Below are 26,813 nucleotides of genomic sequence, written 5' to 3'. Positions count from 1 at the left end.
ATGTCAAAATACAAACAAAAGCAGAAATTGCTCTCTCGATAGCAATTCGGCCATAGTTCTGTGCGCATGGTATCTAAGGAATTTCTCGTGAAACTTAGTTTATTCAATCTGATATATTGGACAAATCATCAGTTTAGACGACTATTCACATATTCTAGGAGAGGTTAACAGATATCTTCATAATTTCAGCAATTAATCTGCATAGTAATTACTTTGATGTTTGGGGGCAAAGCGGTCATAAGTGAATAACAACTTACAATGTTCTGTTTACTAAAGTTGATATACCGCATCACGTTCTGCTCTTGTAGAAGATTTTTTTGTGGCTTTGACCCTGGATAAACATGCCACTCTAACTAAACCAAGCCTCATTATGCGGAACGTTATGTGTTTTTTATACAACGTTTTTGTATGCATGAGAAAATTTGAATTTAGACTATAGGTGAATAGGCCAAGCTTATTATCATACATTTACCTACTATATCAAATTTGATTTGAATAAATTTGGACGAAAAAACACATAAATCTATTCCATTTAGCTTGATATGTGCGAGTGACCACTTTGCCCCCACTAGGTGACACCTTTGCCTCCAAACAAAAAATAAGTTCGATTTTTTACCTTTTTTCTAATGATGAAAAGTGTACTATTTTGGATTTTTATAGTAAAAGTCGTTTGCTATCTTTAAGAACAATGAGTTGAACTATAATATTCTTCGAGAAACGGGAATCGAATCGGTTTGTGGACGCTGGAAATGGACATGTTCCTTAGGGTGACCACTATGCCCCAACTTCCCCTATTATCAATTGACTTAACCCTCTACCGCCCAAGTTTTTTATTTATCTAAAAAAACCTACTCCACTTTTATCTCGAATTTCCGACTTTCAACATAAAATACTCCTAGCAGAATGCTGCCAGCATAAAAGCAATGTGTAATTGTGATAGATGAAAATATTCTAAAGACGTTCTCGTGGGGGTGAACATTGAAAACAATGTATAAATAATATGAAAAGAGAATCCGCGGAGCCCGTCTAAAGGCGGGCTTGGGCTGTAGAGGGTTAACTGATGACTGATGACACATGCGACGTTGCAGCAACCAGTCAGATAGTCTGCAGCGCTGACCAAATTAATACATTTCCAATTTCAATTCGAAAATGTCCGGCCAGCAAAACGAATCGTGTGGCAGCAAACTACCAGCGACAAAGTAGAATTCACGCCCCCCTTTCTCTCTGTGGGATGGACTCCGGTTGGAATTACTTTCTTTGATTAACGTTAGCGTCGCAGCGTCGGATTTTTTGTCGTTTCCCTCAACAGAAGCAATGTTACTCGACGGATTGATTCGCCATAGAGTTGGAGAGCGTATCGAATGCAACATTCCTGCGTTCGATTGAATGAGCATTGTCTGTTCCCGGTGAATTGTACAAGTGCATGGAATTGGAATCGGAGACAATGTTGGCAGCGAATTCTCACCATCATCGGTTTGTTTTAAATGGGACCAAGAACAACCGGAATATACAATTAAAAAAAAAAAAGAGCTATGGGACGAGGGTAGAGCAACATTAAAGTAGAGCATGTTTTTCTCATGCGAGATAATTTTCTGTGAATTCAAGGCCAGTGTCTGGCGAGAATGAAACTTTGTGCAACACTTTAGCACATTTTATAACTTCCAGCTCCCTCGGGACATACAACAAATTGATTCGTTCCGCGAGTAGACACCGAAAACGCGATTATCTCATTAGGTACTATGCTGGACTTCGCGGCTTATTAATATCCGCAATTATTTTGTTGGCATGTTTCCACGAGCAAAGGCTGGTTTCGATTCATGAAAAGCATGTTCTCCTACTATCATAATTTATAGAATTGCAAAACTGTTTTCCGCCTCGCCGAAGTTGGTACAGGCTCTTTGCGAATCATGCGAATAATGGCTAAATGGCTCCACTGAGTCGAAATGGGGGCCGGCTGGAGATTGCTATCATCACCTCGGAACTAGTCAAACACCAAAGACACAAACTTAGCTGCCGTGACGCTCAGCACACCAATATTAATTGATTTGTTGCATGAACAGCGTGACGATTAGCTGCCGGTGATTAGTTGGTGTAAGATTCCGAGTTTTACTTTGTTCTAATCGGGTGGACCGTACATACAGTAGTCACCATCGGTGGCCATGATATCCCCCCACTCGTTTCGGTTGCGCCCAGAACCGCTTGGAGCGCCGGGTGTTAGCGTCCGATCTTATCCGTGCGTATCTAGAACATATGGGTCGAGTTTGCGCCAATCAATGTTCCGTTTTTCCCCCGCGCTCAATTCGAGTACCTATTAATTTTTCGAAGTGAACACATTAGCTGTTACTGTTTTGTTCAAACATTTCCGAATATCCCCCTGCTTCTAACATCTGAGGATTCATATTGCACCTTTCTCACATAAGTTGAGCGGTTTCGTTACTTGGGTAGCTGCCATAAATTAAATTAAATAATAAATTAAACTAAATTAAAAAAATATATAATTTGAAGGCATTTAAAAACAAACAGCTCGGCGAAAAACTGTTAAATTTATGAAATAATTTTTCTTCGCATAATAGTTAATAATAATTTAATAAAAAAATATAAATAACATAGAAATATGACTGGATATGACCCTCAATTCTACTTGAATCTAAAATTTACTTTTCTCTATGCTCGCAAATCGAATTATTCGAACAAACTCGCATGCGTATGAATCAAGATGAACTAGATTATAAATCTAGTTTTGTTCGCGAATTATCGACGTAAGCACTGGTCAAACTCGCGAACATGGCGTATAGTAATAAAGTGAATATTTACTCGCGAGTGTATTCGTAATGCGAACATTTCAACTTCTGACCGGAACTGGCGTCAATTTTTTTCAACGAACTTTTGATTTGAGGAATCAAGCACCGTCTGTTTGCATCAGTTTAAAGAAAAACCACCTTAAATGTTATTTAAGGGAATCCAGATGTACAATGGTTTGCTTTCAAAAAAGAAGTCTAGCTCGTTCCGTTCTTTGTTAATCATCATGACAACATTGCATAATGGTCCAGGAGATGCATTTAAGTGGAAATTCGCATTTAGAGCTCGACAGTTATTCTCTAGACAAAAACTGTCTTCGACAAAGTTGTTTCATATGATAGATCGCTCATTTTTATGTTATCAAAAAAAGGGTGACCAAACTTGTAGATAAAATAAAAACTATAACTTTCTTATCTTTATAGATAGAGGTAAACATAGTTCGACAATGTTGTAGCCCCAGTTATTTGAGACATCTTTGTAGAACAATGTTTTTTTTTCTATCTCTTGAAATAACCGATATTGCGTCTTTTTTCCAAGTTATGTTAGGGTCGCCATTAAAAAATAATGTTTTCTTGCTCTAACTTTTATAATTCAAATTCTACATGCAAACTATATTCGAAAGACTTTTAGAGCTTCTTCTCTCTTGAATGGCGTTAACGTTCCCTGTGGAACTTTTGCCGTCTCAGCGTATGCATCAACTAGCGTCATTTATTAATACTTAGTTGAGATTTCTTAAGCCAAATAACACGCCTTGAATGTATTCCGAGGGGCAAGCTCTAGAATACGCGTGACCACAGTGCAAATCAAAGGAAATTTCTCTGACGAAAAATTCCCCGGCCAGAACGGGAGTCGAACCCGAACACCCGGCATAATAATGTGAGACGCTAACCACTCGGCCACGGGTGCACTCTTAGAGCTTACTAATACAAAAATTTTGCGATCTTGTATATATCTCGAAGTTATTGATGTTTTTTTACCCAAAAATTCATGATTTCAAATTTAATTTACTTAAACACGAAAAATAACCTAGTTTTGGAGATCACACATCATGTAGAGTAAAATATGCTTCTTCAAATGCCGCCAATAAACTTTGTTTGCCCCAGAAAGAATGACAAACAAATGAAAAGAGCGTGTTTTTGGGAAGAATTATCAATATCTTTGAGTGAAGTTGAGATATTGACAATTTCTGCATCGCAAAATGTTTGTATTAGTATCTTCTAAAAGTCTTTCAAAAACAGTTTGTATGTAGAATTTTAAATATAAAAGCTAGAGCAAGAAAACAACGTAACGTAACTTAGAAAAAAGGCGCTGTATAGGTTATTTCAAGAGATAGAAAAAAAATTGTTCTACAAAGATGTAACTGGGACTACAACATTGTCGAACTATGTTCACCTCTATCTATAAAAATAAGAAAGTTATATTTTTTATTTTATCGACAATTTTGGTCACCCTATTTTTGATAACATAAAAATGAGCGATCTATCATATGAAACAACTTTGTCGAAGACAGTTTTTGTCTAGAGAATAACTGTCGTGCTCTAAATGCGAATTTCCACTTAAATGCATCTCCTGGACCATTATGCAATGTTGTCATGATGACACGCCGTATTCACCAGACATCGCTCCCTCCGTTCACCATTTGTTCCGGTCGTCACTGCCACGTTCGCTTTCACGTCACATCATTTCACTTAATCTTTTTGTGTCTATCATCATTGTCACGGACAGTTGCGTGTAAAAAAGAACTCCGTGGAGTGAAAGTATTCATTCCCGTTTATAGGAGACATGTTGGTTGCATAATGTCGGGTGTTTGAACGTTGTGTCGGTTGCATAATTTCGGACGTTTGAACGTTATGTAGGTAAAATTAATACAGCATACGAGATAATATTCCATTTAATTGATCGCATATTTTAGAATGACAAGTTTGCGATTATACCTCGATGATTAGTTTGTTGAATCAGATGCTGGCTCAAAAATGAGAAGAAATGCTTGGTTGCTCGGGAATAATGTAGTTGTTGAACTAGAGATAAAACATGACTATTATGTTTAATAATCTAAATCTCGCATACTCTTGTACTTAGCTCTGTCTTACTCGTTTGAATAGTGAGAAATATTTTGAATCATTTTTTATCAACTGTACGAGAGTTGCCAACTCCTTTTTGATTATGGCAGATAATTCGGGTATTTGGCAACATGTCAGCATCCACAATCATCGATGATGACAGAGGTAGAGCTAGTATATACATGTATTGGTAGCGCATAGAATGTGATAACAATATTGGCAATTGTCAGTGGAGCAGATAGTTATCATGAAATAGGGGCATAGAATTCAAATTCATGTATTCAACCTTTTTTGTTCTGTAAATCATAGTTAGATTAGTCTCGTGTTCAATTATTACGTGGATTGGCCCTGTATTTCTTCGAAGTGTTGGCCTGCTGGATCGACGAAGGTATTCATCGAAGGAAACCCGTCAGGAACCGGAAACCCAGGAAGTCGTGGTTCAGTATCCCAACATTTTTTGGTCCTTCGAGCCGGATTGGCCGGTCATCATCAAAAGTCATCAAGATTTGGAGATTTGTGCATTCAATGGGCGTATTGTTTGCCATCGCAAAGGAATTTCAACCCATTATCCGGAAGTATAGAGGCCATAAGGAATCAACTTCATCGCTGGGCAAGTTTGCTGTACTTTTTTCAAAGGTAAATTTTAAGTGCAGTATATGTCCAGCCGAATCGAAACGCAATATACTTACACCACATTTCGACTTTCATCTATTGTTCTGCGGCGAACGAGGATAATCACCAGCGGACCCACAACCGTCGACGCATAGTCTTCGACCACCTAATTGGCGGACACAATCATCCGAGCGAATCGGCGGACGAATTCAATCAGCGCACCACACTACCGAGCGTTGGAAATAGAAGAGGCCTACAAAAATAGTTGTCCAGGTTAGTGAACAGATGGTGTATGTCCTAAGAAGCTAGGACGATCAGAAAATACACATTGAAATTGAATTCCTCTTCGAATTATTCATCACGCAATCCCTGTGACACTCTGGTTGAGCATTGGAGCGATATTTTTCTCGCTTGCAATTTGACGGTGAATCAATTGTACGAATCATCAAATATTTTGTGAAGGTCAGTGCTGCAGTATATGCCCAGCCGTGGCCAGGTTATTTTGCATACTACATATATTTTCCCTTCGAACACCCATTGATCAATCACATCATCAATTTATGCTGAGCGTTGGACTGGTTCGCAACAACATTTGATCATATATTTTGGATTGCACTGACGCGCCACAACCTGTTTTGTCAGGTAAACAACATAGTATATGCCTAGCGAAGCTAGGTCTTACTGCACTTACTACACCTGAATCCCAATTTCCGTTACGTCATCATGCCGAACATATCTGCTACCATAAAATCAGCTTCGTTGAAGCGCCTCATAGTCTCTATGAAGGATGCTCAATCAAGTCTTAACGACATCTGGAGATTTGTGGAAGGTTCCAAGAACGTCGAGACTGATATCTGCCAACTGGAAGTACGTTTGGAGAAACTAGATATTGCGTGGGAGAAGTTCTCAGAAACTTTAATCGACATCAAATGTCACGATGATTTCGATGACGAGGAAGATTTTTATGAAAAAGAGCGAGTTGAATTCAGTAATCGTTATTATCAGGTCAAATCATTTCTATTGAGTAAAGTTAGAGAGAGACAGGAACAGTCATCATCAACACAATCCATTCCAGCTAATGTTACCATGCAACATGGAACATTAGAACATGTCCGCTTACCACAGATCAGATTGCAATCATTCGATGGCAACATCGATCAATGGTTGAGTTTTCGAGATTTATACACCTCACTCATACACTGCAAAACTGACCTGCCAGATGTGGAGAAATTCCACTATCTGAAGGGGTGTTTACAAGGGGAGCCGAAGGCTCTCATTGATCCACTACCGCTCACGGGAGCAAATTATGAAATCGCCTGGGATATGTTGCTTCATAGATACAACAACAGCAAGCTGTTAAAGAAACGTCAAATTCAATCACTTTTCCAACTACCCACAAACACTAAAGAATCTGCCAAGGAATTGCATACACTCTTAGACACATTCGATCGAGCTGTCAAAACCCTGGATCAAATTGTGAAACCAGAGGACTACCGTGATCTGCTGTTAGTAAATATTTTAACAACACGGCTAGACCCTATTACACGACGCGGCTGGGAAGAACTTTCGGCAAACAAGGAGCAGGAGACTTTGAAAGATCTCACTGATTTTCTACAACGCAGAGTGCAAATGTTGGACTCACTACCTTCACGGATCGATGATCATAAAAACAACATTTCTTTCCACCCACAACAAAAACATAAACAAACTTTATTCAAAACTAGTCACTATGGAACACAATCAACAAGCACTAATTGCCCTGTTTGTAAGGAAAAGCACTTTCTTTTCCAGTGTAATGCATTCCTCAGGAAAACTGTCCCAGAAAGAGATGCAATGCTAAAAACACACTATCTCTGTAGAAACTGCTTCAGAGCAGGTCATCACGCGAAAGTATGCCAGTCGAAAAACTCCTGCCGAAATTGCGGCGGTCGGCATCACACTCTGGTCTGCTTCAGGAACGAAAACAGGAACTCCCGCGCTGTATCCTCCGCTGCATCCTTGGAATCTGCTCCAATTCCGTCGACATCTGAAGTGGCGAACATAGCAGCCACTGATGTTTTGGTTTCCAGTGCTGCTCACTGTTTTTCATCGCAGGTTCTATTGGCTACGGCTGTTGTCATAGTTGTTGATAAACACGGCAATCGGTACCCAGTTCGGGCTTTGTTGGACTCGGGATCGGAAAGCAATTTTATTTCCGAACGAATCAGTCAGAAGCTCAAGGTGGATAGACATAAGGCAGACGTGTCTGTTGTGGGCATTGCAGAATCCACCTCCAACGTTAAACAAACAATAGATGCTACGGTAAAATCACGGGTGACGGAATTTTCACTCACAACAAATTTCCTGGTATTAGCGAAGGTGACTGTAAATCTACCAACGGCAAATATTAACACTAAGGGATGGAATATACCAGAGGGAATACAATTAGCTGATCCTTCGTTTTGCCTATCTCAAGCTGTGGATATGATTCTGGGAGTAGAATCATTTTTCGGGTTTTTCGAATCTGGACGAAAATTATCGTTAGGAGAAGGATTACCGGTTTTGGTGGAGTCTGTTTTTGGATGGATTATTTCTGGTGGAGCACCCCGTAGAGGGCGTTCGGTTCAAGTCAATTGCAATACTTCTGCATTAGAGGATCTCAACAATTCAATTGCTCGGTTTTGGTCATGTGAGGAAATCGAAACAGCGGTTAATTATTCACCGGAGGAAGCACGTTGCGAAGCATTATTCGTACAATCTATTCGGCGAGTTGCCGAATAGATTGTACGAATTGTACGAAGTTGCCATGGTTAAACTTGAGAACTCAAAAGATATTGCACTTCGTCGTTTGCATGGAACAGAGAGACGATTAGCTAGGGATAATAATCTAAGGGAACATTATGTGGAATTCATGCAAGAATATTTACGTCTGGGGCACATGAAGAAGATCGAAGACATGATTCAAGGTTCGGTTAAGCGGTGCTTTTTACCGCATCATCCAGTGGTCAAGGAGGATAGTACCACTACTAAGGTTCGGGTGGTCTTTGATGCTTCGTGTCCCACTTCTTCAGGAATATCTTTAAACGATACACTTCTATCGGGACCGGTAATTCAAGAAGATTTACGGTCAATTATTCTTCGTTCCCGAACAAAACAAATTATGTTGGTGGCCGATGTTGAAAAAATGTTTCGGCAAATCTATATCGTACCGGAAGAAAGACCATTACAGTCAATACTTTGGCGATTTTCGGAATCAGAGGAGATAGGAATCTACGAGCTGAGTACGATTACATACGGAACCAAACCCGCTCCGTTCCTGGCAACGAGAACTCTTAAACAATTGTCATTGGATGAGGGAGGTAATTTTCCACTCGCAGCAAGGGCTGTGTGTGAAGACACATATATGGACGATGTTATAACGGGAGCGGAACATCTTGATGATGCGGTCAATTTAAGAATTCAATTGGAGAAAATGATGATGAAAGGTGGTTTCAAGTTGAGGAAATGGGCGTCGAATAATTCAAAGGTTCTTGAAGGGATTCCCGAGGATAATTTGGCAATACGAGTGACCGAGGAAGTTGACCTCGATCCCGATCCAGCTGTAAAGACACTTGGGCTAATTTGGATGCCTAATTCAGATACACTGAAATTGAAAATCAATATTCCAACTATGAGCGACAACGTAACTCTAACGAAACGTCGAGTTTTATCAATCATTGCTACATTATTCGACCCACTGGGACTTGTTGGGGCAACTATAACAACGGCTAAGATATTCATGCAGCTGTTATGGACTATAGAAGATGAAACGGGACAGATAATTGGATGGGACCAACCATTGTCTTCGACGGTGGGTGAGCTTTGGCGAAATTTTCAAAATCAGCTACCTTTATTAAACCACATTCGGATTGAACGCTGTGTGATTATTCCAAGAGCGATTCGTATGGAAATTCACTGTTTTTCCGACGCGTCAGAAAGAGCTTATGGTGGATGCTTGTATCTTCGTAGTCTGGATGCAACAGGAAATGTTATGGTTCGTTTGTTAACTTCAAAATCCCGAGTGGCACCCCTCAAATGTCAAACTATTCCTCGTTTGGAGCTTTGTGGAGCGCTTTTAGTGTCTCAATTATTCAAAAAGGTGAAAGAATCTATAAAGATAAATATCGACGCTTACTTCTGGACAGATTCTACATGCGTTATGCGCTGGATTAAGGCATCACCTACTTGTTGGACCACTTTTGTAGCGAACAGAGTGTCCAAAATCCAAACAATCACGAACGGATACACCTGGAGGCATGTTCCGGGCATTCACAATCCGGCAGATCTTATCTCGAGAGGAGTATTTCCAGAAGATATCGTAAATAATAAATTTTGGTGGAATGGTCCAGGATGGCTTGAGCTGGAACAGAGCAAATGGCCAGCTTCTAATGAAGAAATTCCTGAAAGTGCTGACATAGAAAAACGGCGAACGGTTGTTGCAAATCCGGTATCACCGGCAACGGAATTCAACGAATGGTTCATTTCAATGTTTTCGTCGTATTCTGATCTTTTGAGAAAGACGGCTATTTGGCTGCGGTTGATGAATCTTCTAAACCGAGAAAACCGAATCACTGGTTTTATATCCACCATAGAATTGGAACGGGCGGAATTTATTTGGATCCGACGAGTTCAGCAGGAAGTTTTCCCAGAGGAATTGAAGGCCTTGGCTAAGGGCGATGCAGTTCCAAGACGGTCGCCATTGAGATGGTTTAATCCATATATTTCTGCGGACAATATTTTGAAGGTGGGAGGCCGATTGAGGCATTCGAATGAAGCGGAGGATACTAAACATCCCTCAGTATTACCAGCTCGGCATACACTAACCCGTTTATTATTGAAGCAATATCACGAGCGTTTACTCCATGCTGGACCTCAGCTAATGATGAGTGCAGTTAGACTCAGATATTGGCCACTTGGCGGAAGAAATGTAGCTAGAGAGATTGTCCACAAATGCGTGAAATGCTTTCGTTCCAAACCCACACTAGCACAGCAGTTCATGGGTGAATTACCAGCTGCAAGAGTTAGAGTATCTCGTCCATTCTTGCATTCAGGAGTAGACTACTTTGGACCAGTCTACATACGTCCCGGTCCCCGACGCCAATCTCATAAGGCATACGTGGCTGTGTTTATTTGTCTCTGTACAAAGGCAGTCCACCTGGAATTAGTTTCGGACTTATCAACGGATCGTTTCATACAAGCGTTGCGTCGATTTGTTGCTCGTCGTGGAAAATGTAGTAGTTTGTACTCCGATAACGGCACGAATTTTGTTGGGGCTCGTAATAAATTAAAGGAATTATTGATTATGCTGAAGGATCAACAACACAGAGAGCAGGTGTCCAAAGTGTGTGCCGATGAAGGTATGCGGTGGCATTTCAATCCCCCCAGTGCTCCCCATTTTGGAGGTTTATGGGAAGCAGCAGTGCGATCAGCGAAACACCATCTATTAAGGGTTATTGGAGAGAATCCTGTATCATTAGAGGACATGAATACCCTTCTCATTCAGGTTGAAGCATGCCTGAACTCAAGACCCCTCACCCCGCTTTCCGATGATCCAAATGATTTGGAGCCGTTAACTCCCGCTCACTTCTTGGTTGGTGAATCATTACAAGCTATCCCGGAACCGAATCTTGAGGAAATTCCCCTAAACCGTTTGAATCAGTGGCAGCTTATTCAACGCAGACTTCAAACGTTTTGGTCTAGATGGCGAAAGGAATATTTATCGCAACTACAAGCACGAACGAAACGATGGCGTCCAGCAATTAAAATCGAAGTAGGAAAATTGGTAATAATAAAAGACGACAATTTGCCACCCATGCGTTGGAGGCTGGGCAGAATAATTGAAGTCCATCCTGGTGCCGATGGCATCGTCAGAGTGGTCACTCTTAAAACGGCGAATGGCAATCTAAAGCGTCCAGTGGAGAAAATCTGCATCTTACCTGTGTAAGAAATTACTAAGCAGCATAACCAATCATGATGAATCAGCACAACCAATGAGTGATCCTTCCCCCTCCCTTTCCTAAATGTTCGAAGAGAATTCTATCTTTTCAGAAATTATAAATCGTCAATTTCTGGGTGGGTGAGGATGTACGAGAGTTGCCAACTCCTTTTTGATTATGGCAGATAATTCGGGTATTTGGCAACACGTTCAGCATCCACAATCATCGATGATGACAGAGGTAGAGCTAGTATATACATGTATTGGTAGCGCATAGAATGTGATAACAATATTGGCAATTGTCAGTGGAGCAGATAATTATCATGAAATAGGGGCATAGAATTCAAATTCATGTATTCAACCTTTTTTGTTCTGTAAATCATAGTTAGATTAGTCTCGTGTTCAATTATTACGTGGATTGGCCCTGTATTTCTTCGAAGTGTTGGCCTGCTGGATCGACGAAGGTATTCATCGAAGGAAACCCGTCAGGAACCGGAAACCCAGGAAGTCGTGGTTCAGTATCCCAACATCAACCGTTTCTACAATTTTGATGAATAATATTATCTTCCATATCTCAGAACAAACCCGAATTTATTCACCCCACGATCAGTATAATCTGAGCTACTCCCATAAGGGATTCTGAAGTTTAATCCTCTTATCCCTCCCATTCTCGTGTAATTTGATATACGGGACATGTGGTTTGATTTAATTATTTAAACAGAAACTTGTCAGCAGCGTCAGTCAGAAGCATAATCCTCATAGAAAACATCTGATGGGTTTCAAGGAATTTGATAAAAGCGGAAAGTGATTCAGATTTTCTTTAGACGAATATCAAAATTATGAAAAAAAAACTAAAGAAGAATTTGAAAACAATATCTTGTGAATGCTTTGCAATGATAGATTCATTTTTTCCTTGTTTGAAACTTATTATCACTTTTTTAATATTCTTTCATTCTAGATATAGATAAAAAGTTATAACTATCGTCCCGATTCTGGTCTGGTCCGCCAACTGTGAATGTTTGAATTACAAAAAAAACTAGCTCTGCAATGTTGGAAAAACTTTACAGTTATTATTTTATATTCAAAATATCAACAAATCAATATTATACATAATCAATCATAATGATCGTATTTGGGCCAGTGGCCTCCATTGCCATTTTATGGTGTTGCAACTCTCTCTTAGTCTAATCCTAAAAATAAAAACAAGAAAGATCTGTTCATTCAGGATAATCGGAAGTAGACCTTCGCCATGTGCCTACGGGAACTACATTTTTAATTTTTAATTGCATCCCATAGCGCATTTGGCAAATCCAAATAACCAAATTTACGTCCTCTGGATACGTCAGAATTTCGGTAAATTGCTGTTTGTTTATCTTTTGTTTCTTAAACAAGTCAAGACATTTCAAAAACATTCGCTATCCAACTCTTGACGAGTAAAGTTCAGTGTCGTTATTGTGCGTTGCCACTTTTACTATTGTGCGATTGGTATAGTGTACGAGTGAAGGTCATTGCTGTCCGCTTTCGAATTGACCTTTTGTGAAGTGGAACAAAGGAAGCAGCGCTCTTGCAGCTTGCAGCCCTTGGCGGCTGTTGAACATCGGCATAACGGGATCGCCATCGTGTGGCTGTCGTTAACGGGAATTATCATCACGTGACCGTATGAGCTATTCTTGCGCTATTGTGTTGATCCATAGCGCGTAGCCTCTGTCTCTCCCTGGTTAGGGCAGTAGAGTGCAGTATCGGAACAACTTTTATATTAAGGTACACATATTTAATATTAATATTATTATTCTACTCATTTGTTCATTGTTTAATATTATTATCATAATTTATTTTTGTTTTGTTTTTTTTTTCGAGATTATTGTTAAAATCAATAATATATTAGAAATAAGACAGAAATTTTTGTAAAATGGAGGATAGTGGAGGATCTCCAGAGATGGAGATCTCCGATAATGAATCCCATTCAAGATCTGGGAAAAAACATAAACGAGTCCCTCAAAAAGAAGATAAGGTTCTTCTGCGGACGAATCTGCTTATCCTTCCAAGCCCCCCTCTAAGAAAATAGCAAGCCTCCCTTCTGAACCCACTGTTACTTCCACTCCCCCTCTCCCATCATCGATTTCGCTTCCCCCTTCTGATGTTTCCGATCCAACCCAATCCTCGTCCTCGTCCTCGTCCTCGTCTTCTTCCTCTGTTGTCTCCGCTCCACGTGTCAGAGTTTATCCAGAAGATGCACCTGGAACTGGCCCGTGGGTTGTTTTCTCCGGCCAAAACCAAAAGGAAAAAGCCTTAACGTGATTCAGATCATGAAAGATCTGGCCAGATACACTTCTGTATCTGAAATTCGCAGGGTTAGACCGAACAAATTGCGGGTTGTCGTGAATGAACGGAAACACGCAAACGAGATTGTTGCTGACCAACACTTCACTCTCGAATATAGAACATTTATACCCTCCCATAACGTAGAAATTGAGGGGGTGATAACTGAAACGGGTCTGACGAGCGAACAAATAAAAAAAGAAGGAAAAGGCAAGTTCAAGAAGCTTCCCTCAATGGAAGTAAAGATCTTGGACTGTCGCCAACTCGGGAAACTCTCCCATGATGGGGACCAAACTAAATTTACGCCGTCAGACTCGTTTCGAGTCACCTTTGCTGGTGCCGCCCTCCCTGACTACGTTATGGTGGACAAATTGAGACTACCTGTGCGACTCTTCGTGCCAACCCATGAACCCAACCCATGACTTGCAACAAATGCAAGTCAGTTGGTCACACTTCAGATTATTGTAGTATGATTTCCAAACCCCATTTCCAAATCTCAAATTAAATCCCATATTTCATATTTCATATTCCATATATCATTCCATGAACCATTTTAAATCCATCTCCAAAACCCATCCTCATAAGCAGTCGCTATATCTCTCCCGGGGAAGGCCTCCCGGGTCATGGAGGCCTTGCCAACCCGCTGTCTCCCGGGCAAAGGAGATACACCCAGAAAATGGAGCTACGTTCACGAAGAGTAATTAGAATGCGATCACCCGAGGAGGGTCCCCGAACTGGAGCTGGTCCTGGAACGGGCGTAAGAGCGAGCGGCCAGCGGCTGGAGGGCGATGTGCAAGAGCGGGCCACCAGCCGGGTTCAACCCGAAGAGCTACCGCCACACGGAAACAGCAGCCATCGACATCACCCAAGAAACGCTGCGCCTACGAGACGTGTTGCGACTGCCAGACGACAGTCGTCCACACTTGTGGGTACCACTAGGCGCCGGATCATGTGGACACACGAAATGAATGAATTCGTGATCCGCGCCTATTACATCTGCACTGCTTTGGAGACGGACATGAGCGGTCGCCCTCGAATACTAACAATGTTCGAGGAAGCGTATCCAGAGTTCGTCGGGAGGCTTGATCAGAACGCGATGAACGCGAGGCGTAGAGCGATAGTACGCAAAAACATGCTCTCCCAAACGCAAATCGACGAGATCAAGCAGCAGGTGCAGAGAGAAATAAGCTCCAGGAACAACAGAGCAAGCGATGTGTCGAGACGAAGTTCAGTACGGCTGAGCAATTCATTCGCGAGTGGGGCACGCGAATCAGCACCAGTGGAGGCCACAGTACAACAACCCCCTGAGCCGGAAGATCCACAGCCAGATCAACAACTACTACGCGATCTGGTCTTCCATTACGACGAGGCGATCTCACAGTTCCGCGACACGGACCCTTTGTCGCGCCCCAGGATCCCGAAGTTGCAGCATTCCCGCAGGCTGACAAGTGCAGTAAAGCTCATGAACGAGCACGTTCTTCCGCTGCACTTGGTTGATGCTGAGAACATGGAGGAGCTGCAACTGAAAGTTTACTGTGCTGCTGTGGCGACCGCCAAAAGTTTAGGATACCGTATTAGGCCAAGAGGCGGACTGCTCCAACATCTCCGTGAAAGGCGTGAGCCTCCATGGCGAAGGAGATTGGAGCAACGGATCCTAAACAAGCGCGCCGCAATTGGAAGACTGATGGCGTACAAAAGAGGCAGCAGATCGGCGAAATTATGTCGCCAAGTTGCTGTGATCGTGCGGCCTACTGAACTTCGCCAGCTGGGAGCTCACCAGCTGACGGAAAAACTCGACACACTGGTACAGCAATTGAGCGTCCTAACTAAACGGCTGAAACGTTACTCTGACTCTGCAAAGCGCCAGGAACAAAATCGGATGTTCAGAGATAACGAAAAAGCGTTCTACGACCACATTAGCGACAAGAAGCCCGACTACCGCGAAGGTTTGCCAGATATTAGCGATGTGACGAACTTCTGGGCTGGTATTTGGGAAACCCCAGTACAACATCGCGAAGGGCAAATGTGGTTAAGACGGGAGGAGGAGAGTTGTGGTGAAATTGGAGAGATGCCAGCTATCATCGTCGGAGAGAACGATGTCCGCGAAGCCTCGCGGTACCTGAGGAACTGGGCAGCACCGGGCCCCGATGGTGTCCAGAACTTTTAGCACAAGAAGCTGGCCGTCGCACATCCAAAGATAGCTGAATGCTTCAACAAGGTGCTACGTGACCCACACAACCTTCCTGAATTCGCCACCCGTGGCGTCACCTTCCTCCTCCCGAAAGACAGCAACACATTGAACCCATCAAAGTACAGACCGATAACGTGCCTATCGAGTCTGTACAAGATATTAAGCAGCATCATAACCGCCAAAGTTTCTGCTCACTGCGAACAACATCACATCATCGCAGAAGAGCAGAAAGGATGCAGGAAGAATACGCATGGCTGCAAAGACCAGGCCATCATCGACGCAGCCATCGTAGGCCAGGTGGTTTATAACCAGCGGAACCTAAGTATGGCCTACATCGATTACAGGAAGGCTTATGACTCCATACCTCACTCGTTTCTCGTCCGGGTATTGGAGCTCTACAAAATTGATCCCGTCGTCGTTAGGTTCCTGCAGCATGCGATGAGGCAGTGGAGTACGTCTCTGCACCTCAGTGATGGGGAAAATGTGTTTCAGTCTAGAACGCTGCAGATAAAGAGGGGGATATTCCAAGGCGACTCATTCAGCCCGCTTTGGTTTTGTCTGGCACTGAACCCCCTCAGTAGGACGCTCAATAGAAACGGTCATGGCTATAAAATAAGGTATGGCGACGGCGCCCACGAAGAAGTGATACCCATACCTTCTACATGGATGATCTCAAGGTCTACGCTGATTCACGTCAGCGTCTAGGTGTAGCTATCCGGGTTGTCGAAGACATAAGCAGGGACATCTGCATGGAGTTCGGCCTCGACAAGTGCCGCTGTGTCCATCTGCTGAAAGGACAGCTTACCGAATCCGGAGGTTACGAGGTCTATGACGGCGAGTTCATAAGAGACATGGTTCGTGGCGAATCCTATAAATATCTTGGATTCCGACAGCTCACCGGGATTCGCCACTCCGACATCAAGACGGAGCTGCGAGACAAGTTCTTGAGTCGAGTGAACTGTGTCCTGAGGACTTTCCTCAACGCGGGGAACAAGGTACGCGCGATCAACACATTCGCGGTTCCCCTGCTGACCTTCAGTTTTGGTGTAGTCAAATGGAGCAAAACTGACCTAGAGGACCTTGAGAGGAGGATGAGGAAAGCATTTAAAGAGGCCGGAATGCACCATCCTCAATCGGCACTGGAGAGAGTTTCACTGCCACGCAAAGAAGGGGGACTTGGAATAGTCGACATATCTGCACTGTGTGTTGCCCAGGTACGACAACTGCGCGAGTACTTCGCAGAGCGCGCCAACCAAAACGCGCTATACCGGGCTGTCTGCGCCGCCGACAGAGGATACAGCGCTCTGCACTTGGCGCAAGCGGAGTACCAACTCAACTGCAATCTGCAGACAGTGGAGGAGAAGATTGCAGCTTGGAAGCAGAAGGCAGTGCTTGGTGCCCACCCCCATCAACTGGACCGGCCACACGTCGACAAGGCCGCATCTAATCTGTGGCTAACGCGTGGTGAACTCTCTTCAGTAGTAGAAGCCGACATGATAGCCATCCAGGACAGGATAATGCCGACGAGAAACTGCAGGCGGTACGTCTGGCATCAAGACGTTGATGACATTTGCCGGATGTGCCATCAACCAGGTGAAAACATAGAGCACATTATGGGAGGCTGTCCCGTTTTGGCCAACGCAGCCTACACCGAGCGCCACAACAACGTGGCCCGTATTGTTCATCGACAACTGGCGCTCCAATGTGCTCTACTGGAAGACAACGTACCAAACTACCGGTACCTGCCTGCACCTGTCCTGGAAAATGACCGTTTCAAGCTGTACTGGGATCGCACTGTTCTGACCGACCTCTCGATCCACCACAACCGCCCAGATATAATGGTTTACGACAAGAGCGACCGCAAAGTCACCATCATCGATGTCGCTATTCCACTGAACCAGAATCTGGAGGAGACCCACGGTCGCAAAATCTGCAAGTACCGACCATTGGCCGTGGAGCTCAAGGAACTGTGGGGGCTAAGGGAGGTCCCAAGAATTGTTCCAGTCGTTCTCTCTGGAACTGGAATTGTCCCGAAGACACTTCTGGAAGCGCTAAAGGTGTTGAATATGGAGAAGGAATTGGCCGGCATCCAAAAGTCGGTCATCCTTAGCACCTGCGCGATTGTCCGACAATTTCTCGGTCAGGACTGAAACAGCACGAGCATGCAGATACGTGCATTCCGCAGAGCCTAGTCCCCCTTTGGCATTCAGAAGCCCGGGGGCAGGTGAAAATTCTGGCTAGGTTCGCCTAGTTAAGAAGTGAGATAAGTCTGCCAAAGAAAACAATTATCAATTTTTCTCATCAGTAAAAACATGTTACATCAATATAGCGAGAACATATTTGAAATGGGAAAGGTAATTTTCTTTTATAATTTTTACTTTCTGAGTGTTTATTCAACCCAATGCGAATTTAAATTGGACTAACAACACCTAATACTATATGTAAAGCAAATGGGAAATCATTTTTTCGAATATTTCTTTACTTTTCCAACTTTTCTCGCTGTATGAACTTTCCGTGGGTGAAAATGAACACAACTTTACAGCTTAAACCGAACGACAAGTTCTCGAGCGGGAACACACCTTGGTTTCTATTTAGGAAAATTGAAGTAAATCGTTTCATATATTAAGTCATTTTTAACACAAATGCCACCATATACAATTTTACACTTACACTTGTGCTAAATTTTTCACAATACATGATCGGTCATTGATATGAAATTTCACGAAGCAACCAACATTAAAGTTTCAAATTCACATTTTATTTGCTAGAATTGATCGTGTCACTCACCTCACTTGCAACATAAAATTGCCCGCAACTTGCATATATGTGCAATGCCGATTTCTCCCGGGCACCTTGGTTTAGATGTCTCTGTTAGGGAACCGCCGCATGTGTCGTCAATTTCGATCAATCAGATGTGGGTACTTCCGTTAGGATAGGGGTTGAGATTTTTCACTTGTTCGATAGTTAGTTTCATGACATATATTATTTTATCCAATATAAAAAATTTTTATGGAGTGCCGAAATCGATTGACGCAAAAATTTCATCAATCCATCATGAAGTGACTGAGCAATACGCGTTTGAAATTGGACAATTTTTAAGATGTGCTCGATTTTCGATTTTCAATTTGTACCCCAATATGTTCCCGAAAGACGTAATCCTACGTCAAAAATACTAGACGGAGACAAAATTGGTCACTTGAGCATCCTGAATCTCTTACCCGTAGGACCATCCTCAGAGATGAACAGTGATTGGATGGAACCTAGGACTAACTACGACATTCCATACAGTGTAATCGAACCTTCTCGTTCAATATGGGATGAAGGCGGTCCCAGTGTTCGTAATGGTTCAATCATGTTCTACACTGATGGGTCAAAAATGGGAATCAGAACAGGTGCTGGAGTGTATGGTCCCAGAACAAAAATCTCTGTAGCTATGGGAAACTGGCCAACAGTTTTTCAAGCTGAAATAGCTGCGATAATAGAATGCTCAAATGTCTGCCTTAAAAGAAAATATAGACATGCTAACATCTGCATTTTCTCAGACAGTCAAGCGGCACTTAAAGCTCTAAATGCTGTTAAATGCTCCTCAAAAATTGTCTGGGAATGCATTCTCCTCTTACGGCAACTAAGTCGGTTAAGTTCGGTACAACTGTACTGGATTCCTGGCCATTGTGGAATAGAGGGAAACGAACGAGCAGATGAACTTGCCAGGAACGGCTCAAGCTCACCTTTCACTGGTCCAGAACCATTCTGTGGAATATCTGACTGTGTGTTGAAAGGTGAGCTGAAGAACTGGGAAGACCGGGAAGTGTTAGCCAACTGGTTGGCGGTACAACTTAACCAGTCAAAAAAATTTATCACGTCGAGTATTAAAATTACTCAACAATTGCTGAGTCTTAATAAGAAAGACTTAGGCACAATCACAGGCCTTATAACAGGACACTGTCCGAGCAAATACCATCTCAAAAACATAGGTTTAGTGCAAGATGATATTTGTCGTTTTTGTAATACCGAAAGCGAAACCTCGGAACATTTGCTCTGTAATTGTGGAGCTCTAACTAGACGCAGACTTCAACACCTTGATAAGGCTATTCTGGAGCCCAAGGAAATTTGGTCTGCGTCGCCGTCGTCGTCGAGGATTATAAAATTTATCAAACAGAGTATTCCTGATTGGCACCTATCTCGCTATAGCTTTCAGTCTACTTCTTCATCAATGAGCAGTAGGTAAGCTTGAAGCGGAGTACAAAAAAATGGGATATACCACAATAGTTCAGAATAATGGACGCAGTGGTTCACATCCAACAGGGAAAAAAAAAGGTTAAAACTTGAACTTGCCAAGAGTTGTGCATTATTATTTTTCCAGAATCGTTTGAAACTATCACTATTTATTTTACCGACCAACATTATGCATTAAAAAAAAAAAACTATCAAAATAAATTGATAAACAAAGAAGCTTAATTTTTCAGAATATGAAATCCTAAGATTGAATGCTGCAAGTTCCGTGATAATATTTTTGAACACAGGTCTTCCTCATTTTTGGACAGGTATTCGAATATTATTAAATCCGTAACATTTGCCAGACTTAGTTTCTTAGTCACAACAAACGGTTCCTCTTTTCCCTCCTCACAGAACCGAACTTAAGCCTGATCTTTGTATTCTTCACGCTCCTCGCTGCTGGATCCAAAACAATTCGAACAGTAATTTACGATTATTTATGTTTATTGCCGCTCTTCTGGTGCGCTTTAAGGCTGCCGATCGCTTCGGGAGAAAAGTTCCCCAAATGAAACGCATCAATAACAAATATGTTATGCGAAATCAAACAAGGGCTAGCCATTTAATGATTCATTTGTTTTGGCAGCTCTCTCGCCTCCATCCGCATCGACAGATTTCCTCCGACGAATCGGTGGTGTCGCTGTATCTAATGTTTGTACGCGCCTTCGCTCCAGCTCGCCCGGATTGGACACGGACCAGGTGCTGCCGGCAGCAGATCAACAAGTTCTCTCCGTGCCGCCGTTCTTGGCCGCTGGTGGTGTTTCTCTCGCGCGGAAATATAAATCATACACAAAACGAACTGTTTACGATAAAAAGTGTTCTTTCGCCGTTTGCTTTCAGCACTTCCAGCTGTGAGTTTTTAATTGAACGTCCTCGCTTGATTGCCTCCCAAAGTTCCCAGCGAAGAGAGTGGCCGGCACAGGTGGACAAATTGGATTCGGGTACCGGGTACGGACGGTCGGTTGATGCGTGAAACTGGAATTTGAACTTTGTCACGTTCCGGATTCTCCGGCGAGCGGGATTCCAGCGAGCGAACACCTCTTTTTTGTCCGTATCCACCGGGCGTGTGATCCACTCGAGTTTTGCCTCCAAATTGCCACCGCTTCGCTTGTTTTCCATTTCGATGAATAAATCAACAGTTAGTAGTGCAAACGAAGTTTATTTAATTTTATTTTCACCGCACGGCCAGTTCCACAACACAAAAAAAACTCGAACGCAAACAAATCATAATTATAGACGATAGACGGTTAATAGCCGTGGCCGAAGAACTTCCTCCCTCAAATGGTGTTGAAACGGGTGAGGTTTGAATTAAAGAGTTGACCGAAACTCACTGAGCTGGAAAAATAGAGGAAAACATTTAAGCGAGTGCATGTTCAGCTTTGACAGTGAATCAGAATCTAAGGTATGTTTTCTGAAGTCCATTGTTTTTTTTTCAAGTTTTTACCACACACCACTGTTTGTGAGGTAAGTGTATCGTGAATGTGGTGAAGCGATAACTTCTTGGCCTCACGTATAGGCGATTGAACAACGCTTGCAGCAAATCCCGTTCTCCATTCAACTTGTCATCGGATACCAAAAGCCCTGTTGTCAGCAATAATTAAAACGCAAATAATCCGAGCCCATGTAAGATCAAATAAATCATTTCACCTGCCCGCTGGCAGTGTGACAGGTGTGTTATTATTTATTCATTGGCACAAAGTTTTTTTGTCTCTTCTCTTTTTCTGCCGTTTGCACCGAAGTCGCGAAAAAAAAAACTGCTTGCGGCTCTTGTGGGAGATCTTGAATGCAAATCGATATCTGTGTTCTTTCCTGTCTCGCCTCGATACCGCACTTTGCGCGTTGGCAAAGTGACTGTCCGCCTCCTGCAATCACACACACTGCACACCCAAGAACAGATAGGGGCAACACTTTAAGGTCATTGCAATTGACAGCAAACTGACCACGGAGCTGTCGGACGCGAAGGGTCCCACAGACCGAGAAACTAATTAATTTAATTTCAAGAAATCGATGATAAATCGATATATCTGCGTTTATTCACACATCGATTTTCTCTCTCTCTCTCTCTCTCGGCTGGGATGCCTTTTTATTTCACAGTTGACTGCACATCGCTCGCATCCTCGATCCCCGTCGGGTAACTGAACTGGAATGCAATCTCCTTTTTTTTTGCCTATAGCCTCTCTGCCATTTCGCTTACGGTTGGGCAGAGGGCGCGCGGCTAGCGAAATGGTGTGAATTTCATTTCATGCTATTTATCTACATATGCTTCTTGCCTCTGCGCCGGCGGGGGAAGGATTCCCCACCACACTCAGCACAATTTGTATTAAAATGTGTGACTCGGAAATGAGCCGAGCGCTGCAAGAGCTTGCCATCTGATCAGCGACCCGTACAAACAGACTATTAGTTTAGATTAGTTCTACTCTTCAAAGTGAACCACCGCGGGAAACGTATTCCGCACTTCCGACGCCGAGTGAAGAGCCTTTTTTGCATACACGAACTACTTTTTGGTGATAAATTGCTGCACATCAACCAACAGTCTAGAAAGTGTACCTTTTTTCCTTTTTTCATTCGAATTGATTAAAGTGAGCCCTCGCAGTGTTACGGCTTTGCATGCCGGAAAGGTGAATAACTGTATCATTTCGTTGTGAAAGGAGAGAAGAAAAAAAACACTTCCGCACATCTCATGCCCTCGCAGAGGGATTGGTGAGGTGAATATAATACAAATAATAACGCACCCCCCCTCAAAAATATATCGCTGGTCGTTTTTCTTCACATCCAAAAGTTAACAAGTTTATGACGAAAAACTTACACACTCACACACAAAACATAACAATCGTAAATCAGATTACGGATTTGAATTTCAAATTGCGTTTAATCCCCACGCAGCATCAGCAGTGATGGCGACGTCACAGGACTCGCCAGCTGGAGGAGCAAACCCGGTGTAATTTGTCATCCTCGGCGGTGGAGACGGGCGAGGGTCCGAGATATTCTTTGTTTCCTAGAGTTCGGGAGATGTGGATGGGTGTTTCGTGGTGCCATCGATCGTCGGCCTTGACACGTGTGAGGGTGAAAACGGTCTCAATGAAGCTATCAAAATGACACAAAAAATGAAACTATCAAAGCTATCAAAATGGCGTGATGGGTCGGCATCATATTTGTTTGCTAGAATTTATGAAGTCTAACTACTTTAGTATACAACAAGATAAAAACTATTTTAAAAATTGTTGATTAACCCTCCTATACTCGCGCATATGGTCTGACAGACCGATAATCAATGAGGTGACTGGATCAAATGAGTATTAAAATTGAATGTGAGTATAAAAGTTACGATTTTTCGCGCGAGTACAGGAGAGCTAAGGCTCAGGACACCATGTTTCAAACGTTTTCAAATGTTCATAATCAAACATTATTTTCATTCAAATTTTCACAATCTAATACTGCATTCAGATGTGCCAATCTGAACGAGACATTCGCTTCACGTCAACTGAAAACTCGATATCATCCGTTGTTGATAAGATGTTGAAAAATCATTTTTTATATCGCGGTTAGAAATAAAACCGTAGTTCTCTTTTCTCTCTGCGAAGGTATGGTGTCGTTGTGTACAAAAGTTTATAGTGATGAATATGTGCACTCCCTTTTATATAACATTCCCCAATTTAGCTCTAAATTGTTTAGACTACAATGAAAATAATTGATGTTTGCATAACTTTTCGTTGGAAGTACGTTTCTTCCGATATATGGATGACTTGTTGGTTATTGTACGATCTTTTCTCGTACATATGTACAGCCATTCCATGGCAAACCGATATAGTGGTTGTTAGATTTTCGTCAAAGGTAGTTATTTTGTTCTCTATCGCAAAACATTATTTTATTTATTTATTTATTTATTTATACACAAATAATTGTAGCGTAAGGAATTCTCCTTTTCATGTACTACATTTAGTTTTAATTCATTGAGCTCTTCTATCTACTTTTACTTATCTATAATTCTAAATTTAACCAATTAATTTTGTTGATTCCTCCTGTTATACCATTCAACGCATTCCCTATGAAATCCACTCACACTATTGATACTCTTAATTTCGTTAGGTAACTGATTCCAAAAACCAATGCCCCTGACAAACAATGTATTCGCATAATGCGATGAATTATATCGTGGTATCACATAGTTCCTACTACGATTGCTACGAAAGGCAGACAGTTTTTCAAATAAGTATGTAGGGGAACGAAAACGAATAATTTGGAACAAAGTTAGACATGTTCGCAACTTTTCAAATTTATGGAAGGGTAGAACATAATGCTCATGAGATACTCTAGTAAATCTACCTAAATTAAAAACATATCTAATACAACAGTTTAAGACAATTCTAAATCTGTCAATCGCTCGAGCAGATGCGTTCAACAGAAAAACATGTCCATACACAAAAATGAGGAAGAAGCAATGATTGAAACAGACGTAACTTTATAGGAGTTTTTTTTTATTAATTCGTTTATTTTTACAGGCTCAGTTACTTAAGTTTAAAGGAGCCGAATTCTTAAATATAATTTTAAAACTATATATATAAACAATTTTCTTAGATCTATGGTTAGTAAGGTGGAAAACCGATTACTCGCGGTGTACTCGAGTTTAGGAGGGTGACATATTTTTAGGAGAAGGATGGGATATAAGGAAATTGTAACAATGTTGATGAGCACTAAATTCTTAAATCTATTCGTATATCTATAGTGTATTTACATTTCAACTTATTCTACTATTTATAGCAAGGGGACGATTTACCCGCAAAGGAGAAAAGGAGGGTATAAGGATGTAGGGACACTCACACACGAAGATCTATAGCTTTAAGGAAAACATATATATGGGACATGTAATCAAGGTCTAACCGAGCCAACACATCTCTCACCGGCACATTGGGCTGCCTTCCTCTAGCCCGAAGGGAGTTTTCTAAATTCGATCTGGCAACAAGATACACCTCACACGCCCAAACAACGTGTTCGATGTCGTGGTAACCTCGGCCACAAATGCAGAGATTGCTACCGGCCAGATTGAAACGAAAGAGTAACGCGTCTAACGAACAGTGATTGGACATGAGTCGGGAGAAGGTGCGAATAAAGTCCCGACTCAAGTCTAGACTTTTGAACCACGGTTTGAGGCTAACCTTAGGGATAATCGAGTGAAACCACCGGCCCAATTCATCTTCATTCCACTTGCGTTGCCAGTTAGCGATGGTATTTTTGCGGACTAAAGAATAAAATTCATTGAAGGCGATTTGACGCTGATAAATGTCGCCTTCAATTGCACCTACCTTTGCCAATGAGTCAGCCCTCTCATTACCCGGAATTGAGCAATGTGAAGGGACCCAGACAAAGGTAATGACATAACAGCGTCTGGATAAAGCACTCAAAATTTCTCGTATTCTCTCAAGGAAGTACGGCGAGTGCTTTTCCGGCCTCACTGAACGGATAGCTTCGACAGAGCTAAGACTATCCGTTACAATGTAATAGTGTTCAACAGGTCGTGAGGTGACGCTGTCCAGCGCCCAATGAATTGCTGCCAATTCAGCAATATACACTGAGCAAGGATTCTGAAGACTGTGTGAGGTGCTAAAAAATTCGTTGAACACTCCAAATCCTGTGGACCCGTTTATAGTGGACCCATCAGTAAAGTACATATTATCACAATTGATACCCCCATACTTTTCATCGAAGATCGTTGGAGCGATCCTCGATAGTTGGTAATCTGAATATCCATGGATATCTTGCTTCATGGACAGATTAAAATGCACAGAGGAATTGATGTAGTCAAGGAAACAAACACGGTTGGGAATATACGAAGAAGGATTAACCTGCATGGAGATGAATTCATGATATGAACTATGAATCCGGAGTGAAAATTTAGCTCGATCAGCTGCTCAAAATTTCCGATCACCAATGGGTTCATAACCTTACACCGGATGAAGAACCGAAGAGATAATAAATTGAAGCGATCGTTTAGTGGGAGTAGGCCTGCCAAAACCTCGAGACTCATGGTATGCGTTGAGGGCATACATCCCAACGCGATACGGAGACAAAGATACTGAATTCGCTCGAGTTTAATGAGGTGTGTTTTGGCAGCTGATTGAAAACAGAAACTGCCATACTCCATCACTGAGAGAATAGTTGTTCGATACAACATTATAAGATCTTCGGGGTGGGCTCCCCACCAGGTGCCGGTAAATTTATAGGAGTTGAAAGCATGTAAGATGAAAGGCTCAAAAGTCGTAAACCAGCGAATATTCTGCTACATTGATTGTAAATGTGTTCGTCCCATTCTAGATTGTTTTGGATGATAAACCTGTGTGGGACACGACATAACTGCTGTATGTCACCCTGCATTATATACTGCATATGCCGATGTGTAGTAAGATATTGCACACAGTTCCGCAGTGAGAGTCTAACAGCCTAGCTGGTAAGACAAGTGAATGGCGTAATGGGAGATTTCCTAATGGAGTTAGATGTTACACATTTGGCGACCGTGGCAGTTTTGCTGCGGATAACTTGCAGCATTTAAATTAACCACATATAATGGATATTCAGGAAAGGAAATCCCCCATTGTGAATCGAAACAATGTGC

The 26,813-nt window shown here is 42.2% G+C and overlaps 2 protein-coding genes across 2 annotated transcripts; both read left to right on the top strand.

The window, feature by feature from the left end:
• Window positions 1–6,194: 6,194 nt before the first annotated feature.
• LOC129765554 (uncharacterized) lies at window positions 6,195–8,231 on the top strand. The gene has a single exon (XM_055765959.1). It carries the CDS (start codon window positions 6,195–6,197, stop codon window positions 8,229–8,231), a length of 2,037 nt encoding a protein of 678 aa, XP_055621934.1.
• A 25-nt stretch (window positions 8,232–8,256) lies between these two features.
• Window positions 8,257–11,433, top strand: LOC129765553 (uncharacterized). Its single transcript, XM_055765958.1, has one exon. The coding sequence runs from the start codon at window positions 8,257–8,259 to the stop codon at window positions 11,431–11,433; it is 3,177 nt and encodes a 1,058-aa protein (XP_055621933.1).
• Window positions 11,434–26,813: the final 15,380 nt, after the last annotated feature.

This window comes from Toxorhynchites rutilus, chromosome 2 (genome assembly GCF_029784135.1).
Source record: "Toxorhynchites rutilus septentrionalis strain SRP chromosome 2, ASM2978413v1, whole genome shotgun sequence".
Lineage (NCBI taxonomy): Eukaryota > Metazoa > Arthropoda > Insecta > Diptera > Culicidae > Toxorhynchites > Toxorhynchites rutilus.
Note: the sequence above shows the minus strand (reverse complement) of the source record. Positions and strands in the feature narration are given on the sequence as shown.